The sequence below is a fragment of the Falco rusticolus genome, chromosome 1 (assembly GCF_015220075.1).
Source record: "Falco rusticolus isolate bFalRus1 chromosome 1, bFalRus1.pri, whole genome shotgun sequence".
Taxonomy (NCBI): Eukaryota; Metazoa; Chordata; class Aves; order Falconiformes; family Falconidae; genus Falco; species Falco rusticolus.
Window position 1 is genome coordinate 68,428,874 of NC_051187.1, and position 17,385 is coordinate 68,446,258.

Sequence of the window (17,385 nt, forward strand, 5' to 3'; positions counted from 1 at the left end):
AAAAGAGCCATTTATTCTCACCGTGAATGAGTCTGCCTGGAACTGAAGACTTCACCTGCCTCCTCAGTCAATTAGGAATGTATCGAAAATTCTACCAGAAAACGAGTTAAATTAACCGTTAGCTAATTTCCTTGTGTCCCTCCTACATAATCCCCCCTTTTCAGCTTGCCCCAGAAATTACCACATGTTGCAAGGTTCAAATAGTGCCTAATGAAACAGTGACTAAATGGTTCGCTCAAACCCGCAGCGAAGCCCTTTCGCTGTGCCTTCAAAGCCTGGGGGGGCTGCAGCCGTCGGGGGTCCCCATCTTTAAAAAAAAAAAAAGAAAGAAAATAAAATAAAAAATCTCGGGTTTGGCAGAAAGGCCTCACCCGGAGGGCTGCGCCCTTCTTCCCCCCACCGCACACCCCCGGGCAGGGGCGCGGTGACCCCCCAGCCTGAGTAAGGCCCCGGGGGCGGCGGAGCCGGGGACTTGAGCGGGGGGCGAGACCGGGAGCGGCCTCGCGGGTGGGAGCACGCGTGGGCTGCGGGGGGTTACACGCAGCTTTATTAGCAGCATCCCCCGTGGGTGCCTTCTCCGAGGGTGCAGGAGGCGGTGTGGCGAGGTGGCAGCGTTTCTCCCCGGCGTTGCGCCATCTCCCCGCCGCTCCCTCGCCAGTCACACGGAAGCGGAGCGGTTTTCCGTCTTCTGCACAGCGGTTCCGCGCAAATTGCGAACCTTGATTTTAGCGAGGTTCCTTAGTTTGAAGACGGAAAGAAACAAACAGCCTCGGATCGGCTATCTCCTTTGCAAAACCGGCCCGAAGGGGAGTTTTGCCCCACAGTTACAAGCTCTTGTTCCTGTCTAAAGCGGCTTCACTGAAGTGTCATCTACTAAAACTCGGTGAATTCCGCAAAGAGAGTAGAGTCACTTATTTGAAACGGTGAGGCTAATACAAAGTCATCAAAGCACTATGGTTCTTGTCTTTAAGTGACAACCCTCTTTATTGAACTGTTTGAAATACGCCTCCTGCTTTTCAATGTCTCTCTATCCATCTTTGTCTGCTCTTCAGAAAAGTAGACAATATAAAGCAAAGCCTGGCGAGCTCCCCACGCTCTGGCTTGGGCAGTGCCAACGTTAGCCTTGAAATTGTCACTCCTTCATTAATCTGAAACTAGTTATTTTTCCAGAGCACACAGCACACGCTTCCGATCTCTTGGCGTTGGCTTCCAACAGCTCCAATCCCCTCGACACGCTGGATGGGGTCGGGGCAGGGGGGAGGCGCGGAGGGGCCGGGAGCCGGCGCACCGCCCGGAGCGGGGCCGGCTGGAAGGCGCGCAGTGGGGCGCAGGGGGGCGCGGAGCGGCTCCTGCGTGAAATCGGGGCTTTCACGGCGCGGGCTGGGCTCGCCGCAGCGCGGACACACGCCCCGAGGTTTCCCGAGCGGCACGTCGGGTTTCAGGCTGTTTGTTATTCCTCTGGCATGCGAGACTCCCGGGCAGCTGCCCAGCGCACGGCTTTCCGCCCCGGCGGGGGTCCGGTGGGCGAGGGCGCCTTCCTAGGGCCGGGATCCCTCCCGGCACGCCGGGACCGGCCCGCAAACTGCCCCCGGGTTTCTCCCGCAGAGCGGCACCGCGTTCGGCCGACGGCGGGGCGCGGAGGCTGCGGGATGCGCTTGCCGCGCTCGTACTTAAAACCGTCAGTTTACCCCTGGACCTTTTCGAGCAGCTGCCAGGACTTTAAATAAATAAATAAATAAATAAGTATAGACACACTCCTGGGGTTTTTTTGGCCAGGTCTCTTTCCCGAAGGTCATCTTCGGGCGCCGGACCCAGAAGGGGAGCGCTCCCCGCCCTGTCTGCGTCCTCCGGCCCGGGGTCCCGGGGCGGTGCCAGCCGGACGCGCCCCTTCCTGGCAGCCTTATCCCCGTGGACACGGCAGAAACTCCCGGGTGGGCCTGATCCTTCCGGAGTGGCCTCGTCCCGCGGCTGAGCCGTCGGCTGAACCGTGCAAGAGGGCAAAGGGCCCCGGGCAGCAGCCGAACTCCGGGCAGCGAGGCCGGCCGAGCCCAGCGGCCAGCGCCAGGCACTCGGGAGCCGCTCCCAGGACGTGCCCCGGCGGGGTCGGCTCGGCGGTGGGGCGGGAGTAGGAAGTTCGAGCAAGCTAGACGTGGTGCCTGGGTATGGCTACCAGGGTGCTGGCGCCGTGAGCCCGCCTCTCCCGGCTGACAGGGCCGACCTCGCTCCGCTCACCTCAGGGCGGATCCGCAGCCGGCCGGGACCGCGGAGCCCTCCGGGCTGGGGGTCCCTGTCCCCCAGGCACGGACGCACGACGAGTCCTGCCACGGTGCCCCGGCCACACGGCGGGTGGGAGCAGGGAGCTGCCGCCCCGGGCTGAGCTCCCCTAGGTGCGGGGCGGAGGCGCGGGACGCCGGTGAGGGGCGTTGCGGCAGGAGCCCCGGGGCAGCCCTGGGGGCAGCAGCGGGGAGCGGCGGTGCCCTCGGCACGGCGGGGTGCGGCAGCCCCTGGGCAAACAGGCCTGGTCAGAGCACGGTAACAGGTTCAAGGAGGGGATTCACAACGGGAGAGGTGGGTGCCGAGGGTCTGATCCCAGCCCTGCAGACCAAGATCAGGGACACTCTTCAAGACGGATGTTTTCCTCCTCCAGTTTTGGGTTTTTTTTTATTGCAAAGACTTAAATCGAATTAAAGGAAGCAAATAAATAACTACGGGGGGGAAGCTTCGCTGGAGGAATGCTATGTTTGCTCACTCAAGCCCCGAAAGGTTACAGAAGGTCGGTAGCAGGGTCACTCGCACAGACCTAACTCGCATCCCTCGTGCGAATGCACGGGGTTAATTGCGCGACCTTCCCCCCGCGGGTCCCTGCCGGCGGGCGGGCTCCGCGCAGTGGCTCTCGGCGGCCCGACGGGGCGGCCGGGGCCTCCCCTTGGGGCCAGCCCACACCTGGAAGCCAGCCGGGACACACACCGCCGCCTGAAACCGCCGCGCCGGGGGACAGGCAGCTCCTCTGCCATCGAGTTAAGCCCAGATGAGTGGCTACAGCAGCAGCGGTCGCAGCTAGCTGCCACACGCTCCTCTTTTCCTGGCCGCCCGGAGTGGGACACATCTGTTGCTCAAAGCACAGTAAGGGCAGTAACTGCAGCTGGAGTATGTCGGGACCGTGCCTGGGCTATATCCGGTGCTAAAAACGGGAATAAGGCTGGGAAGTTGCATGGAGCCTCACAATGCGAGGGCAGGGCTGGAGCAGCAGTCTGAACCTCTGTGAGGCTTCGCTCTTGACCTCTGAAGAGAAGCCAATTTATTGCTCCCACGGGAGTGATAAAGATAAATGCAGTCGTGTTTCTAGTGCTCTCAAACATCGTCATGACAAGTACCAAAGGAAAACAAGAGGGTAGCATTTGTCTCCTATTCACTGCACTTGCAACAAATAAGCCTTGGGATCATGCCTAATGGTAAAAGGAAAAAGCTGTTATCTGGTGCTGTCCCATGTCCCCCAGGCCCTTCAGCCTTCTCTATGGCATCTGTTCCCAGCCCTGTTGGCTGACCATACCCTCTGTGTCAAGGTCTGCCTCTGTGACCATCTTGTTCCCCCTGCAAACATCCTCTTCTAGCAAGATGTTGGGCAAAAGACATCCCTCTGCCCCCCATTTATAGGTTACCTGACTCCTGCCAGACTGGATGGTGGCAGCTGAGGTGTCTCCCAGGTCTGTCCCCTGCAGCCAGCTGCTGAGCTCTGCAGAAGTCGTAGGAACTCGACATCTTGGAGACCCTCACAGAGCTATCATGTCAGCCCACTGATTATTATTGATCACAGGGTTTATGAGTTATGAGTGAATGAGGATAAGTGGCAGACAGATAAACAGAGCAACTGTGTAATCCTTATTTCCTTAGAAAACTAACGATAAGAGGAATATTAAATAGGAAGCTGAACACTGCCTGTCTTGGGCACAGCGGGGTGAAAAACCTGCATTTCACACTTTGCGGGAGGGGAAAAAAATAGAAAGAAGTAGTTACAAAAAAAGAAAAAGAAAAAAAAATCCAACACACTATAACGTCAATTTGCCTAAATATCTAACTGTTGAATGCTGGACTTCAAAACCCTACAACATGTTTACTGCAAGCAGGGTATGTACAACTTCCAGCATTGCTCCTGTCAGACTGGCTTGGATGCCCCAGTGCTAGGTTCAGGTCGAGCTGGTTGTACCAGCCTTCTGAGATGTGTCAAGGCATCATTCCTCTTTTCCAAAATTTTAACATGAAACATTTACTTTGAGATAGAAAGAAACCTGGTAAGGACAGCAACTGTCTCCAGTATAGCTTGTATGTGATAATAATATGCCACTATGCCCTTTCAGCCCTTGAAAGATACAGGCAAACACTGATTACTGCAAGAAATGGCAACTAATTCCATTTTCCTTTTATTTTTATGAAACAGTTAAATACTGCAATGAAGAGATCCCTTCTTGTGTATCTTCTAGAAGCAGAGGGAAATACCCGCTTATTCACTGAAGTGCATATTTCCACAGACTTAGACCAAAAAACAGATACACTTGGCCAAGGAGTATCTTTGCAGTTTCAAAATATCTTTGGGTTTTGCAGTATCACCCAGTGCTAGGCTTCAAAGGCAGCGATGTTTTTTCTGTCCCAGCAAAGCTTTGCCTTCCCAGGCTGCTGCAGGCCTGTTGACTCCCCCCTGTCAACGGATGGGGATGACACTGCCGAGAGGATGGGCAGGACTTTCTGTGATGCTAACATCTCCTCCCAGAGCTTCTAGGTTGGAAAAGACACAGTGGGATTATAGGAACAAGTTAGATACAGGTGAACTGAAGTTCCCTGCGCCCACCTCATCAGATTTTAGGGTAAGAGGAGGCAGGGCCCTCTGTGAGGTCTCCTGGGAGGAAGTTACAAGGCCCACAAGACTTTGGTTCTCTGGTGTCCCCAGCCTGGCAAGTCCAGGGACTGCTACTTGGGTAAACAACATCCTCACCTGCTTAGCTGGGACGTGGGCCGCTGGTCTCTGTACAGGCCATCAGCTGAGGCAGTGAAATGGTTGTGATATGAAGACTGAGATTTTGTATTTGTTTTCCAAGTCCAGAATAGACACTTCGATCCTGCCTTTCCTTTCTCCTCCCACTACGTTGTGGGTACTGCCTCTGCCCCAAGTCCTGCAGCTGGTCCGGACTGTGGGGCAGTGCCACACCAGGTCCTCTTCATCCTACCCCCAGACATGCCCATGCACCTGGCTCCTTCTCCAAGGTGAGCAAGCAGTGAGAGCGTTACAGTGCTGGGCTGCATCTCTCTCCAGTGTCCAGGGTGCTTGGGTTATTCACATTGCAACAGAAACCCTAAGCAGCCTTATTACTTGTTTTCCCACTAGAAGCAGAGCAGGCAAGTGAAATTGGAGACATACCTCTGAGCTGAAGCTCCGAGGTTAGAGATCAAATATGGGAAATGTAGGGATTGCTCAGGGAATTATTTACCAAAAAGGTCTTGCAACAGTTTTGGAGGCTGAAGTCAGAAGTGTGGGCTGGGTTAGTGGGAAACCCACCCAAGGAAGAAGTGTGTGGCAAATAACATAATGTGCAGAAGGCACTTCTGACCTGTTCATGTGCTGTCTGCTGGGCCTGCAGGCACTAGGAAAAAAGTTATCAAGAGGCTCATTTGAGGCTGCACAGCTCCAGCCCCATGCCACTCTGCACCAGCCCCCCGCAAGGAGCTCGGGATGGATGGCCCAAGGCAGAGTGAGGATGGGGCCGGGGGCCGGGCACTGCCCAGCGCAGGCCGCAGAGCACTTCAACCCCATCAGCCTGACCCCACGAGCAGGTTTGCTCTCGGATCTGTTCCCTGAGCTCAGCCAAGGCGCCTGAATGAAAGCAACACCGAGAAGACTGGATGCCGTCCCGGCGCCTGAGGGTGAAAATAGTAATAACAAAATCCCCTTATTTCTGATTAACATCATTCTGGGATAACATCAGCGGAGTTTCAGCCTGACGAAGGGCTGACGGGCGCAGGCAGCCCCTCGGTGAGAAAAGAGCCGGACGGTGCCAGCGGGCCGGGCAGCATGGCCGGGGGGTCCCGGCGCGCAGCCTCGCTGCCGGCAGCGGCGGCCCCGGGCCAGCGGCAGCCGGGTGTCCCGGCGCGGTGCCGCCGGGGAGCAGCCGGGGGAAAGCTGTCAGCCGCGGCGGGGGCGGGCGCTGGCTCCGCTGGAGGGGACACAAAGCTGCTCGGCTCAGAAAAGCCGGCTTCATTTGCATTCCGCTCGGCCGGAGCGGGGTCCCCCACCCTCCTCCGCCCCACAGCCGGCCCGAATCGCAGGGGAACAGCAAGCACGTTCGGGTTAGTAGCCGCTGGCATTTATTTCTAGTCTTTACGGAGGTCTGACACATATACACCAATGCTTTCACCGTACAAAGGACGACGAAGAAACGCACCCCTGCCCCAGCCAGTCCACCTCCGCTGCTTGGACTAGGCTGGCACCTGGGGGGACGCGGGGTGTGGGGAGAAGGAAAAAAAATTAAATTCTCGTCTGATGTAATTTATTTAAATAAATATAAATATAAATTTTATATAAAACTATTCACAAACAAACCGCCATCCCAAACCCAAACGACCGATCTTTATTTCTTATTTTTGTTAAGAAGTCTGTCCAGGAGGTTCTCAGCCCTACGGGTTTTTGTTTGCTTTTCAGTTTTTAATGTCTCGACTTTCGGTTCCAAATACTTTTTTTTTTTTTTCCTTTAAATTGCCTGGTGGGAGGCGGGGGGGAGGCACCCTGGGCCCTGCGGATCCAGTCCCGTGTTACATGTTAGGAAGAGCAGGTGCCCGCTCCTGGGGTTACATAAATAACGTTTTAGTTGAACTCTCACGACTAGAACATTTACATTCCAAAAATATATATTTATCTCTCTCTCTATTACTGCGGAGGGACGAAAAGCAACCCCCCGGCCGCTGCAGGTCGGCGGGCGGCTGTCCCCGGGCTGCGGGGCCAGGTGAGCCACTGTGTCGCCGTCCCGCTCCGGGCTGGGGCGCGGCGGCGGGTGCGGAGCTCCAGGCCGGGCTCATAGCGGGGAGATCTCTTTATCCTCGGTAGCCGATGAGGGGGACAGAGACTCTTCGTCCTCCGACCTGGGGTAATGCCCCTGGCCGGTGCTGCACTTGCAGCCCCCGTGCGAGTTTCGCTGGGTGCCTTTGCCTTCCTTCTTGTGCTTCACCCTCCTGTTTTGGAACCAGATTTTCACCTGCTTCTCGGACAGGTTCAGGTAGGTGGCTATCTCGATCCTCCGCAGCCGGGACAGGTACATGTTGGAGGAGAATTCCCTCTCCAGCTCCAGGAGTTGGGTGCTGGTGAAAGCTGTCCTCATCCTTTTCCCGTTTTGGATTTGGCTGGAATCGGACCCTCCTGGACGGGAGAGAAGCACAAACTTCAGTGGGACGGGGGAGGGGGCGGTGGGTGGGGAAGAGAAACAAAACACTGTCCCGCAGCTTTGCGCCCCGGGGCAACCGCTCTCCCTCGAGCACCCCCGGGGGAACCCCTTCTCCCTCTGCCCCCCCCCCCCTCCCCGGCGGCCGCGGGGCTCCTACCCATGCCGAGGCAGTGAAACCTCCGGGGGTCGCTGACGCTGTAGGTGGTGCCGGCGCAGGCAGGTGGGTGATGCGCCGGGTGGCCCAGGGCGGCGGCGGCGGCGGCGGGCACCGAGGCGGCGGGCGGCGGGTGCTGCGGAGGGTGGTGCGTGTGGCCGGCCCGCGGGCAGCACTGGGCCTCGCCGGCGGCGGCGGGGAACTGGCTCTTGAGCAGGGGGATGGCCCCGCCGCCGCCGCCGCCGCCGCGGGAGGAGTGCAGGTGCGAGGTGACACAGAGCGGGCAGACGCAGAAAGCGCCGCTCTTGCGGGACGGGCAGCCCGGGCCCGACACCGACATGACGAGGGGGGAAGGCATGCTGAGAGGGATGAAGAAGTCCTGGCCGTGGTGATGCTCAGGCAGAGACGGAGCCGGCCTCGAGGAGTCTTTGATGATTAAGGAGTCGACATAGAAAGAGCGGGACATTGCGGAGGGCTGCCGCAGCCGGGGGCGGCTCTCCCGCAGTCGGGTTTTTCCTGCTTGGCCAAGTTGCCACTGAAGTCCTGGCGAGGCGAGAAGGTGCTTATGTTTGAGAGCTGAACAAAAGGGTCCCTGGAGAGGGCTGGTCTTAAAGTCCCCCCGCCTGGATCCCCTGCGCCGGGGTTTTATATCAACTATTTAAACACGTGATGGCTGAAAGCCTCGCAGATCTAAATCTCCCCGGCTTCCCAGGCCGGCAGGAGAGGCTGCCGGAGGGGGGGGGGATGGCAAAGCGGGGGGGGCCCAAAGTGTGCGTGCTCGTCCGCCCGCCCGATGAGTTCAGTCCTTCGCCCCCGCCTCCACCCCAGATAAATTATAGGAGCGGGGAAGCCGGGGAGGGGGCTGCGGCCCCGTCACACGTCGCGCTCGCAGGCACATCCCCCTGTCAACGCACCCGGGGTGTGTATGAGTGTGTGTGTGTTTAAAATCAGTCGGAGGGAGCCTCTCCTGGGGGGTTTACTCCGAGAAGCACGCTCTTTCCCCCCCGCAGGGAGGAAAGGAGAGAGGGGAGCAGGTGATGCGCTGGAACTAGGCGGGTCAACGCGGCGCACACACACACACACACACACACCCCCCAGTAAGGGATCATCCAAGGGGCCGTGACTCCCACGGATGCGTGGGACCAACACCTTTCCCCTGTCCGGCCCTTTCCCTGCACGCAGGACTCCTTCAGGAGGCCCTTTCCGCACCAGAGGAGCCAGGGTCACAGATACAGACATAGATACAAAGTTAGGGATCGCGTGTGTGTCTGTGCACACGCAAGTCGGGTGGGTAGGTTGTGGGGTTTGGGTTGTTGGGTTTTTTTTTTTTTTCCCCCTCGCCCTTTTCACCTCGAGTGAATCTTGCCAAATTGGCAATTACTCCAACGGACAAAGCCTTCAAATTTCTGGACACTTCTCAGCCGAACAGTATCAAAACGGAAAACTTCCAACTGAACTTCCCCGACCGCTTCAGGACTGCAGCGCGCAGTGCTAATGAAAGGCGAACATGTCAGGGGGGGGATTCTTTGATCTCCACCAAGTTTGCTGAAGCAATCACTCAAAGTAAAATTGGATAAACAGCTAAATACTGTCGGTGGCTCCGGAGCATTTCAGATTGCATTAAAAAGCCAAGGTATACGCAGCATATTAAACGATTTTCCAATGACCTGTTTTATGGGAGTTTAAGAAGAGACTTATCGTTAATAGAAGGGCGATCGCGTTCTCGTTTGGCAGATGCGAAGCGGCGTTTAAAACCGACTACGGATCCCATCCCACTTGACTCGGGAGAGGGAAGCGATAATTGTGCTCTAAAGCAGAAAACCCAGAGTACGCCTGATTACCGGAGGCTGGGGAGGGACTCAATAGCCGTAACGTGTTTAGAGACGGTTGCTGTGCACAAGAGCCGGGCCGGGACGCCGACACCCTACCAGCCCTCCCGCGCACCCCCTCGCCTGCGGTTAAACCCCAGGAAATAAAATTGCTGCCCCCGCTTTCGGATGGAGACGGCGTTTCCTCGCCCCGGGACCAGCAAGGCTCAGCGGTGCAAGGGAGGAGAGGGGCCGGGGTCTGGCCCCGCTGTCCCGTCCCGGTCCCCAACCTGCCGCGGGCAGTGTCGCCGTGCGGGGCCCCCGCCCCGAGCGGCCCCGCTCGCCTTTCCCGCCACGTCCCCAAGCAGGCACGATGCAACAGTGTTTTTAGGGACGCTCCCGCACTCGGCGATCCGAGGATTTATGGATGGCAATTAAAGTTTTATGAATTGCAGCTGAGGCTGGTTATGGAGCTATTTGAATGTGATTAGAATTCAATTAGAAAGTGTTTACCGGCCGGCGGGGCTCCGGAGTGTAAACAGACAGCTATTCCAGCAATGCGCTAATCCCGCGTCTTGTGACAACAATTAGGGACTCGCGGGGTTTAGGCGGGTCGGCTCCCACCTCACCTACTTTTCCCCAAACTGCTGCCGAGGGCGCAGCCGAGGCCCCGGGCAGCGGCGGGGCCCAGGACCGCTGCCTGCGGGGCCGCCGAGGTGTGGGGACCGCGGCCCCCGGGGTGCCCGGGGACTCTGCCTCCTGTGCTCCGGTGAGATTTTAATCACCGTCACACTGCACAAGAATAGGCTTTTGCCCGGCTCTTCCCGTTTAAAACACAGCTCATCGGGCAAAGAGTTGAAATAATCTCTGTGTTTTCTTCCTCTTTTTTTTTTTTTTCCCCCCTCTCCTTTTCCCTTTATGAGAGGCTATTCTGGAAATGAATAACAATAAAAAAAATCCCCATCGACCTCAGTGGAAAAAACTGTCTGCAGTGATAGAGTGGATCTGGGGAGGGGGCTGTCGTAAGGGAAGGCAGACAGAGCAAGAGTCGGATCAAAATTGCAATTTGTAATTGTTATAATAAACCAAGTGCAGTGATAAAGGGGGGGGGGGGGGGAGGAGAGGGAAACCCACAAAGAAAAACACACCGCTGAAAGCCAGAGCAAGAAAAGAAGTCATTTGAAAGCAAAGATATCCCAAACCAGGCGGAATGATGCAAGGCGTGCGCCCACATCACATCGGCCTCGTTACAATTTTATTTTTCAATAATTCTGTCCGATAAAATTTCATTGTCCATTAAGTAATCCCCGAAATGAGAGCTCTTATGAGCCTATAATGAGCTCTAATTGCTACGACTGGGAGAGCCACGTGGAAGGATTTAGAAGGTATTAAGCAGTTGGGTACAGAGCACAGGCTGTTACCTAGCCATTACTTTCATAATTCAAGGAGAAAATTAGTCCTTTTAAGGGAAAATCCTTTGATTCCCTTCATTCTGCTCGGGGTGACAGAGTATAGCTTTGTCTGCCTTTAGTTCAAGACAGTGTAACAAATGAGAATGTAACGAAATTGCCCCCTTTTGAAAGTGGAGCAGTTCAAAAAGAACATCAGAGCCGCTCCCCTGGTCCGCCGAGCGCAGGACTGGGTGCTGGTCCCTCTTTTCTTCCAGATGTCTCTAACACCTTTATGTAGAAGAGATTCACGGCTTAAATGACAAAAGCAACTCTTTCTCTTCCCTCCCCCAACCCCCGCAGCTCCCGGCAGAAGAAAAAGCCGTGTCCGCCCGGGGAAAGCGCCGGCTTTCAGCGGCGCATCTCCGCCGAGTTCACGGGAGGAGCTGCCTCCGTGGAAAGCGCCGCAACCGGCGGACACGTTTCCACCAGCCAAAAAAAAAAATAAAAAAAATCCAACCCCCAAACCCCCTCTGCAGAGCAGCCGTGGTGGCCAGCATCGCGCCGGGGGACATGCGGTGGCGCTGGGCAGAGCGCGCCCCGGGCTGGGTCGGTTCCCAGGCGGGAAAGCGCCGCTCGGAATAAAGCCGTGCGTGGGGAGGCGAGGGGCCGCGGGCTCCTGCGCTGTAATCGCATTTATTCGCTAATCTAACATTGATTTCCTATTAGTTTCCAAAACGATCGGAGATCTTGAGGCCGGATTTTGTGAAGCGAACGCAAGCAAAAGACAGGACTTGCCCCCAGCTCCCATTAAGGAGGTCATTATAAAAGCGTGAACAAGTCTATTAATGTTTTATTGAAAGCGCATCGTTAACTTGTATCCATCCTTTTCTGAAAGTGGCATTGTGATATTGCTGTCTGTGGCACATCTTACCCAATATAGCCCGAGATTTCTCCATTATCTGTAACCAAGCAACACTTTCTGAATACCAAAAATTGAAAAGAACCGCTTAGTCTTCAAGAAAGTCCTCAATAATAGTGGAAAAGAACAAAGATCCAGGAGACAACAAAATGCCACAGGGGTGACTTTTCATGAGCAATTATCTCTCATTAATCAGAAGAACAGCTGCAATATTAATTTTCTCTCTTTCTTCCTCTCTTTTCACAGTCCCCAACATTTGAATAATCATAAATTTTGATTTCATGGAGCAGCAACATTGCCAGCGACTTCGAGACACAAGCTACCTACGCAGGGCGCACGCTTTGCACATAGCTCTTATTTTAAGGCTGCCAGAGAATAAAGAGAAGAAAAAAAAAAAAAAAGAGGAAAAGTTTGGGCTGGGTTGCTTCTCCCCCCCGAACCGCCGCCTCCCTTGCCTCGGAGCGTGGATTAAACCAGCAGCCCCTTCCCTCCACCCCTGCCTCTTTCACTCATGGAAAGTAACGGGCGAATGTACCGAGTGTCTGCGCTAGCTTAAAGCGTGGGAGTTTCAACAACCTCGCTGTCCATTTAACTTCCAAACATGAAGCCAAGCGTTGTAGATCTGTCCAAAGAGACAATCTTTGGGCGTAACACGCATTGTGAGACATCAAAAGGCCCTGGCGTTATATGCACTAAGAAGTGCATTCAGCACGGAGGGTGCAATGCCTCCCTTTTCAAGGGCTCAGCCGCTGATTGTTTAACAAGCGACGTCGCTGCGGCGAGAGAACCGCGCTCCTCCAAAGATAAGGATGTAACATTAAAACCCGCTTTTTTTGGATTTCAAAGAATCTAATTAAGGGTAGGGGCCGGCGGCGGCCACGCCAGGGATGGGAGCCGTGGTCCAGCTCCTCGCTGCCCGGGGGGACAGGGCAGAGCCGAGGCCGAGCCCCCCCAGCTCAAACCGCCCATCCCCGGGCACCATCGTTCCCCCCGGCCCCGGTGGGCAGAGGCGCGGAGCCTCCCCGCGGAGAGCCGCTCGCAGCCCGGCAGCCGGCTCCCCCGAGGGGCCAGGAGGTTTGCGGGCTGAGGAGGGGGGAGCCTGCTTCTCCCCCTTCCCGCAGATGCAGCTCCCCGGTGCCCTTCCCCTCCGTGGGAGATTTCCTTCGCCCCCATCCCCGGGCGTAAATCACCCCACCTCGACCTGGCACGGCAGCCCCGCCGGGAAATCGGGTCGTTTCCGAGGAAAGAGCGGGGCTGGCCAAGGCCTGAGGAGCCCCTCTGCACAGGGGAAGGCCGGGCCCCTGGCTCCCCTTCCCCGGGGCCGTTGAGCCCTCCCGCACACCGCCGTGCCCGCCACCCCGGGGCCTGCCAGGGCCTGAGCGGCCGCTGCTTGCTGGAGAGAAACGTGCCCCCTCCTTTGCCCCCTCGCAGCCCTCGGAGAGACGACGCTGCTCCCGTTTCACGTTGTCCGTGCTTTTCACAAAGATTTTTTTTTTTTTTTACCTGATTAGCAGCAGATTTTTATGTGCGTCCTTCAGGGTGGCTGCGACGAGCGGCGTTTGAGTGAGCGCTTCAGGACGCCCCCAGCAGCAGCCTTCACCCCATGCTCTCCCTTTACCGCCTGACTCTGTCTTGTGCCTTTACCTGCAGGTCTGCTGTGTCTTTAATGTAGTGACTGACCAGCTGGCCTTATTCTGCTAGTTTTTTATTTGGAGTGGGAAGTTTCATTACTCGCTTCACAAGGCTCTTCCTAAGTGATTCAGGTCTGTACTCAGATACGTAGGCAGGTATGAGCCTTAATGTGCTCCCTCCTCAGCCCTCTTAAAAAGAGTATCAGCTTGTTGTTAGGTTCCCTTCAGTGTCTGGATGCAAAGGAAACTTCTCGTCTGGGCCTTCTCACCACAGTGAAGCCTACACTGGTGTTCTACACTGTCCTCCTACAAGAGGAGGCTGCAGACAGGTGGGGGCAGGTGTTTCCTCCCAGGTAACAAGCAATAGGGCAAGAAGAAACAGCCTGAAGTTGAGCCAGGGGAGGTTTAGACTGGATATCAGGAAAAATTTCTTCACTGAAAGGGTGGTCAAGCATTGGAACAGGCTGCCTGTGATGGAATCAAGATCCCTGAAAGTGTTCAAAAAACATGTAGATGTGATGATTAGAGGCATGGTTTAGTGGTGGACTTGGCAGTTCTGGGTTAATGGTTGGACTTGATGATGCTAAAGGTCTTCTCCAACCTAAATGATTCTAAGAGATCACAGGTAGGAGCTGGAGAAGGAAATGCCCTGTGAGATTAATGTTATCTGCAGTCTTGTCTGGTATTTCTCTAAGCCTGGCTTTGCCATGTCCCTAGTACTCTTCAGATATGAGGTAACATCAGACCAGGCACTCCAGGCAGTTTGGGCTCTGGTTTCATTAATGACCTTTGTTTAGACCTCCAGCGGCTAAAATTGTTAGCTGCTACAGATAACTTGTATGAAGGAAAGCTGTGATGGTGTATCTTTAGAGGAGATAAAGCTAAACCCCTGCAACAGTCTCAGGGGTGGTTTACGGTGGGAGATGGAGCTGAAACCCCAAGCTCATGTGAGTCAGAACGAGGATTCAAAATGCTGCTGTGGACTCTGGAACATGCCAACCTTGACCAGTTTTGGTTTTACATTGATGTATCGCAAATCAATACGAGAGTGACATTCTGTAGTAATGCAGGCCCCAATCCAGTAAAGAACATGGGAGTCTGTGTAATACTAAGCATCCTACCTCATTTCTATCCTTGAAATTCAACTTTCATGAATTTCGTTCCTTAGGTTGAAGCATTCTGCTTGACAGTGACCAAAAAACAGTCTTTTGAATTTGCTACCAGAGGAAATGCTACTTTTTAAAAAAACAGATTAATGGGAATGGACATTAAACACTGCTTGTGAGAAAAATGAAGAGGTCATTAAACATGTCATATGTTGTAGGAGCTACCTGTTTCACAGTTTGAAAATTGTATGAATTTTGATTTCACTTCATTCAGTCTAAAAAAATAAAATGGCTATAATTTCTTTCCTTTTTCCTGTAATGGAAGTATGGATGTGGGACAGTTCAAGATCTGTTGAGTGATGAAGGAACTATCTAAAGGAGAGAAGATACTCCTCCTGCAGACTCAGGAAGCAGAAGGGAATACAGTTAATGATGGAGTTCCTCAAGGATAAGTTTCAGAAGCAGTTGAATTACTTAATTTGTTTTCTTGGCATAGCCAATAGGACTTCACTATGCATAGGAAAGAGGTGAAGTCACTATCTGTGGAGACTGAACTGTCACACTGGAAGAAGTGGATTCTCTGAGAGGAGGAGTAATATAAGTGCATTGATAAAGCCAACGTAATCTAGGAGCTCCATGGCTGAACATATATCTTTGTGACTGAGGCACCTGGGCACATTAATCCATGTTTACGAAGAGTCAGCGTGTCATGGTCAGGTGACAGGTGTCACAGAACCTAACAGGCAAGGCCATTCCACTAAGGAGATGGAAAACTAAAGCCACCATGCATAGGGAAACCTTGTCTGAGGCAGCAGACAGTTTTCCATGTCCATCTCAGAAAAAAACTAAATCAGAGCAGGTCCAGAAAACAGCTTTAGGAGTATAGTGTTAGAGGAATGTGGACCCTCATGAGAAGAGAAGACCCAGAGAGCGGAGATACAATTGTTGCTTATACCGGTGAGGTAAATATCCACAAGAGAGAAAAGCTAATCCATCTGAAGAAGAGTACCACCACAAGAACAGGCGGATATGCTCTGGCCATGTAGAAATTTACCCTGGAAATAATAATAATTAAAAAAAAGCTTCTAAGTATGACAGAAATGAAGTTCTGAAACTCATTGTGGGGTTTACCAATGGGAGTATGAAATAGAAGTAGTTTTCAGAGAAAGCCTGAGACATTTCTGACTGTTATATAACAATGCCTGAAGTTATGGGATTTTTTTCTGGAGTGAAGACACACACAAAGACTGCTTAATATCCATTTTAACATAGTACTGACTTAAAATTAAATTGTTGATTACTTGAGGGAATGTATTTTCTAATAAAGATGCTGGATTTGTATTCCTAGAAACTAAGGTTTACAGGGCAGCTAGATCATGGCTGGACACAGTACTCTACTGCATCTTCCCTGTCCTCTATCCTATACCATCCATGTTCATTGCCTGATTAGTGTTCTGGATACCAACTCTGCTCCAATAGGAACTGTTTCGGGGTTTTTTTTTCCCATTTTATATTTTCTGTTAAGGTAATGGAAGACAAAAGCCACGTGTGCCAAAATGAAGCGTTTTTTTCAGATGTCAGAATAAACATTGGTCTGATTTTGATACAATCCGGAAACCTCCACAAGAAGAAACCTACCACCTCATTTCTTCAGCTCCCTTTTCAGAATATAGTCTTAGCTTTGTCCAAGCAGCTGTTACATGAAAACAAATCTCTAATGGCTGTGGCTGGAAGCAACCCTTTTTCAGTTTCATCCCTTCATATGTATTTGCATCCTTTATTTAAAATAAAGGAACAAATTCAAAAGTTTCAGGAAGCAGAGCATTGGTGAGATACAGGATAGAGGTACCCTACCTCTTGCTTTGCTAGGAAGAAAGTAACATATAAAAGAAGGACACAATATAAGCATGTCAAAATGGAACCAAAATGAAGACTGTTATTAAACAAATATCAGACAGTTTTGCATAGCCTGGCTCTTTATATTTATAATGAATACATTGTTCAAGCTTGTATTCAAAACTTTCTGAAAAATAATGGAAACAAAGCAATTTCACATATTTTATGATGCTGGGTAAGTATATTATTAGTTTAAAGCTTATTTAGTGTTCAGGCTATGCCAAAATCTAATGGAAAAAGAATGACAGAAGTCCTGAAAATTATTTTATGAGGTTCAGAGCACTATTCTGGTGAAAAGGAAAGAGAGCAAAATGGGGGGTGGGTGGGGGGGGAAAGCAGTATGAAGCTTCTGAAGAAGGAAGAAGTATTGGAACCGAAACGGCCAAGAGATGTAAGCTGGAAGGTATACGTCACAATTTTAAAGTACAAATAAAATATAACTACTATTATACATTCAGCAGATGAAAAAACATCAGCCAAAAAGTAGAGCAGTACTGAAGAATAGCTCAGACTCAAGTGTCTCCACTTTACCAGTCTGGGTTCTCTCTCTTACACTGCAGCTGAGCCAAAGAACTAATATTCCCATTAAAACGTCTGTATGTCTAGAATACAATTAACACGACAGTGTATAAGAGGTATGACTGCCTGCACTTTCAGATATACTGTGAGAGACTTGTTACAAATCAGAGGACGGAAAGGTTTGGGTAAAATACTACTCTCAGTTACAGAGCTGTAAGACAGTTACGCTGCAGCTCTTCTGAATGGTGCGGTGGGAGTAGAATTTGGCCTGGTGTTTTCAAAGGTTAGTTAAACAAAATATGACCTTTTTCAGGCTAGGGGAACAAAAAAGGTCAGCTCATTCTCCAGAGCTACAAAAGGTCTTTCAAGGGTACCAAAGAAATAAAAATAAAAGCCATGATCACACTTCCTAGATGCACACATAGAAACAACATTTGTATGTTAAGGTATCACCCAGTGGGAAAAACCCTGGGAGCTTCCCAATCAATGACAGTCCTGCCAGTAATTCACCCACCATGGGAAAGGTGTACAGATTCA

The 17,385-nt window shown here is 52.7% G+C and overlaps 1 protein-coding gene across 1 annotated transcript; it reads right to left on the minus strand.

The window, feature by feature from the left end:
- Positions 1–6,958: 6,958 nt before the first annotated feature.
- Positions 6,959–8,069, minus strand: GSX2 (GS homeobox 2). The gene is made up of 2 exons (XM_037383135.1): positions 7,582–8,069; positions 6,959–7,399 (listed from the first exon to the last, which is right to left on the minus strand). The coding sequence occupies exons 1-2, from the start codon at positions 8,042–8,044 to the stop codon at positions 7,059–7,061; spliced, it is 804 nt and encodes a 267-aa protein (XP_037239032.1). The 5' UTR covers positions 8,045–8,069; the 3' UTR covers positions 6,959–7,058.
- Positions 8,070–17,385: the final 9,316 nt, after the last annotated feature.

Bases quoted from the DNA above. Each gene is read 5' to 3' on its own strand.
- GSX2 (XM_037383135.1), bottom strand. From the start codon at position 8,044: ATGTCCCGCTCTTTCTATGTCGACTCCTTAATCATCAAAGACTCCTCG. The intron at 7,400-7,581 runs GTAGGAGCCCCG...TCTCCCGTCCAG, and splicing joins GTTTCACTGCCTCGGCATGG to GAGGGTCCGATTCCAGCCAA.